The 4,808-nt window shown below is 39.7% G+C and overlaps 1 protein-coding gene across 1 annotated transcript in view; it reads left to right on the forward strand.

Moving 5' to 3' along the window:
• Positions 1-2,865, forward strand: part of pex5la (peroxisomal biogenesis factor 5-like a) — a 65,230-nt gene extending 62,365 nt beyond the window's left edge. The window contains exon 14 of the mRNA XM_066709609.1: positions 85-2,865. Within this exon, the coding sequence (XP_066565706.1) occupies positions 85-286 (202 nt within the window). The 3' untranslated portion in view covers positions 287-2,865. The remainder of the gene's footprint in view (positions 1-84) is intronic.
• The last annotated feature ends 1,943 nt before the right edge of the window (positions 2,866-4,808 follow it).

A 4,808-nucleotide genomic window follows, 5' to 3' on the forward strand; every position in this document is an offset into this window, starting at 1 on the left:
GGGTCTCTTTTTCTGTTGCAGATTGGCAGCGATTGATGCTGTGCTATTAAAACAGGGTGATGTTTAGGTCTTTTTTTATTACAGGGAAGCCGCTAGCAATTTCCTCACAGCCCTGAGTCTGCAGAGGAAGAGCAGAAGTCGGCAGCTCTCTCACCAGGTCATGTCAGGAAACATCTGGGCCGCCCTCAGAATAGCCCTGTCTATGATGGACCAGCCAGACCTCTTCCAGGCTGCCAATATCGGAGACCTGGACTTATTGATGAGGGCCTTCAACCTGGACATGTGAGGACGACGGGGCAGTGCGTGTTACTGGCAAAACCAGGAATCCAAAGTTGTACATACAAGAAGGAAGGAAAGAAATAGAGAAACAGATATTTTTCTTTTTGCACAGAGGATGGTACTAGCCATTAATAAAAAAAAAAGCCAATCTGCTTGAGAAGCACTTTTGCAAATCCTGGATAAAGTGCTTGAAGAAGAATATGATGGATTTGCACTGATTTTTTTGTTCTTGTTGCAGTTTCTTTTTTTCCTTTTTGCAATTTTCTGAAGAGAGCACAAGGACTATAACTAGTGGAGATTGTACAAGTATGCCTTAGAGGAAAAAGACAAACAAACAAACCAACAAAATCCAGTAGAACTCCAGTAGATTTAGAAACTTAGGTCCTACTACTGAAATAGACTGGAGTTTCAAAAGCTTCTACTTCATTGCCCGAGTGTCAATCCAATAGATAATGAACTACTCTGGCTTTAAAGGTAGTTGGAAATAAGAAAAGAAAAGAAAAATGGCATGTCTGTGTGAAACAAGAGAACGGACGTCAATACCGGTTTCAATTCATGATCATTATCAGCGGAGGGGTCAAAGCAGGTGGACTTGTACCTCATGATTGATTGTGTGCATCTCGCCTGCTGTGGCCGGAGCAGTCTTGTATACGGAGGCTGGGTTTCCACGTGGTTGTAGATTCGCTGCCCTCGGGGTCTCACCGGAGATCGTCCACACATCTCCGAGGCAGACGGCAGACATCAAGTCAGCAGGCAAAACTGAACTCTTGTCATTTTGTACGACTTGTTTATCTAATCTACCTTGAGTTAGCGGGAGTTAGTCAGTGTGTATGCCTTACCCGAAATGCATGCTTAATCTTTTTTTATTATTATTATTATTATAATTATTATTATTATTTTCATTTTTAAGTATAATCACACGCTGTCCACATGTCAGATGGGAACTGTGCGGCTCATTTTGACACCTGACTCTTCTAAGACGGTTGTACATCTGTGTCCTTGACATGTTTTGACATCTTCGGCAACACAGCGATTTCTTTAGGCCTAATTTTGGGGAGTGCCCTGATATATACTGTACATTTGCACAAAGGGCGTAATTTACGGGACAACTCCGCATCTCCCTCCCTCACTTGTCCGAGACTGAATGTCCCCCGACATTTGAAAGTTACGAAAGTTACACCCCTGCGTTTGCATAACTTCTTATTTAAAGCACCTTTTGTATAATAGGACACTTCACCTGCCTGCAAAAATGTAAAAGGTGACCACATCTTTGGTCAGGAGGACTAATCGTAAGGTGCATTAGATATAACCCTGGCATTTACTCAGCCCTGTTCACACACACCCAGTTCTGAAAATCCACGCAATCTTTCCTCTCCAATGGCATCAAACAAATGCAGTGTGAAACAGAGGGCTGGCAGGCTTGACTGGAAATAAGATAAGACCAGCTTGGGCGGCAGACAGTCAGATACCCCGTTTTTATTTATTTTCATTTGGTTCATTCCTTGTTGAGGGCCCCCCCCGCCCCCACTCAGCGCTCCGCTCTGCTGCAACACGGGTGTCATTGCGAGGTCACGGCAGAGCATGCAGCAATTGTGGCAGCTGGTGGATCTAATTAACAAACAGACAGCGCCGATCACAAGTGCGGGGGCTTTCATTTACAGTAGCTTTGCAGAACTAGTGTCTATCTTTTTGTGTATCCGGTGGGTGTAGTAGGTGGCAGAGGAGATATGATTCCTAGGATGCTATGCAAAAGATCACATTTTGTGTGCGTGTGTGTTTGCATGAGCATGTGAGGTTTTATGTGCGTTTCCTTTTTGTCTCAATGGACCAAAAGGAAATGCTGTTTCGACAGAATGATATCGGGTACCTGCAGTCGGGTTTTTGCCAGTGCAGTTAACCTTATACACTGTACAGCTTTACTGTTTACTATCGGATGGAAGGAGATACAGAGGGTGTCTGGAGAGGGTGTTGATTTTGAATATTTTCATCTTAAAATGTAAGCACTTTCTCACACACATTAGCCGTCCCGCACAGATGAATAGGGTGGAACGCAGAATGCACAGATTCTCAAGGAAAACTGGAATAATTGCAGGGCAAGAAAATATCTGTAGTTTCAGTTTTAACTTTAACTCAACATAGTTTTCATCTTTCGGTGACCTTAAAACTTTACATTCTAAAGGTAGGACCCAAATGATTCAAAATACATCCTCTGAGAACAAGCGGAAGGAAAACTTTATTTGTTTTTATGTAATTATAATATTACACATAATTATATCTCCTGTAGTTAAGAGTAATGACTGTCAACATTATAGAGCCAAAGTACTTCCTGATAGCTATAGTTTAATCACTAAGTTACAGGTAGTAGCCCTTATCTACACACCTTCAGCCATGACATAATTCAGGCTTCACATCATTTGTCTATTTTAAAAGATCAATGCCCTCCTGCCCCTAAATCGATTGATTCATTAATTGATTGATTGATTAATGAATTACTAGGCCATCTTGAAGCAGACTGACAAGCCTACCTTTTAAAAATTGGTGGAGGAGAGAGAGAGAGAGAGAGAGAGAGAGAGAGAGAGAGAGAGAGATGAAACAATGAAACAAGATGAACAATTTGTGTTTTGCATGTAGTGGGGGGGCTAAGATCTCTAATCATACTCACATCAACTCCTAAAATGCTGTCATTACTATGAAGCATAAAGTGACTGAAACTAGAATAACCCCCCCTCCCCCAACATCCAATTTGCACTGATTAGTTCTCCATCCAAAAACACTCCTATCATTTGAGAAGAAAAACCACCTTTATCTTTACCGGGGTTTCTGATATTTGGAGCACAAAACACCACATTTCCATGGATGTGTATGTAGCTAAAATCTGAATCCACGGTTCTGCATAGACCCCTTTATACATTGCAGTTCTGATGGAGCGAGCTTTCTTTTCAAGCAGGCCTGTGGTTATTTTTGCATTAAAATACTATTATGTCATATAAAAAGTATATAAAATAACAATGCTTATAATAACAATAATATTCTTAAGAATCCTATAAAAATAACTTATTTTTTTAAATGTTGTATTTTGAACTAATTGCATAGGTCCTCTATTATATTCTAGAGTATACAATACTGTGTTGATTTAGGATGTCAAGACAAATATCTTTTTTTAGAAAGAAGTTTTTATCATCTCAGGTATGATAAATCAGTCAACTGCATGCTCCAGAATATTTTATTAATAAATTCTGCATGCAAGATTTTTTTTGTTTTTTATGCTAAACTGCTTGGTTTTTATGCATGAGGTGTACACAAGTAATTTTGTTATTTTATTTATTTCTATAAGTACCTGAATATATTCTAGTGAAATGAAAATTTCTCTCATTACAATGCACTTTTTTGATCTTCTCAGACTTTCTTTTATATCTACAAAATTAAAATGGTTTTGATGCACAGAATGGCCTAGATATAGTAATACAAAATAAAAACCTTGTAATGGCTGCCTAACATAAATAACAGCTAATCTTTCCTTAATCAAAACCATCTAAAGAACCAGGACAGGTTTCAAAGGTGTGTAAAAGTAACCTTTTAAAATAAAAAAAAATTGTAATACTTTTTAGGCCTCTTATTTGTCTTCATTTACGGATGTATTTATTTGTGTTTTGGATCTGTGCCGGCTTTCCTAAACATTTACAAATATGACATTACATAAACCTGTGTCAGGAAATGCACAGCTGGGCTTGTTTCAGGGTTGGCGTTTGGACGAGATTAAAGAGGGTTAGATGGTCATGATCAGGTTGAATTAGGGATAAAGATAAAGTTTTCTCTAATGGGTAATACAGTCCACATGGCAGACTACCAACTCTACTACCAAACCTCTCTCTCTACTGCTTTAGAGTGGAATGGGGACAGGATGAGTTGCAAATTGCAAACCACAATAAAAGCAGTTCATTAATGAATTTGGAAAATAAAATCATGCGCATATTTAAATGGGTCGTCATAAAAACCCAAAAAACAACAACAAAACACACGTGATGGCAGAGGAAAGATTTCTCTGAAAGCAGAGGATGAACGTTCCAGAAGCTTCACAGCCGGGAGATGCTTTGACAGGAGTATTTATTTGATCTCACACCGATCCCAAGAGCTACTGTAATTCCCCACTAATCCACCCCTCCTGCACTCTCACCTGCCATTCAGGCGGAAGATTACTTTCCAGAAACTGTAGCTAGTGTAAAGGTTTAGCAAGAAAAATCCAACACTGACCCTAAAGAAGAGTGCCGGCGGTGGACAACGCGATGAAGCAGGCGGAGAGTGAATCCCAGGACCACACTGCAGACACATATGTGACTTCTTAACTGGAAGAAACAAATCCCTGCAATTCTAGTCAAAAGTACAGAAAGAGAGATTTCCACAAGAGGGCAGCATAGCAGTAGAGTAACAACAGCCAGGCTAGAGGTGCACACACCATTGTAGTACATAACGTACACACAGGGCAATAAACATGCCTTACAAATCAATCAAGAAAACACACTAATCAAAAA

Source organism: Amia ocellicauda, chromosome 7 (assembly GCF_036373705.1).
Source record: "Amia ocellicauda isolate fAmiCal2 chromosome 7, fAmiCal2.hap1, whole genome shotgun sequence".
NCBI lineage: Eukaryota > Metazoa > Chordata > Actinopteri > Amiiformes > Amiidae > Amia > Amia ocellicauda.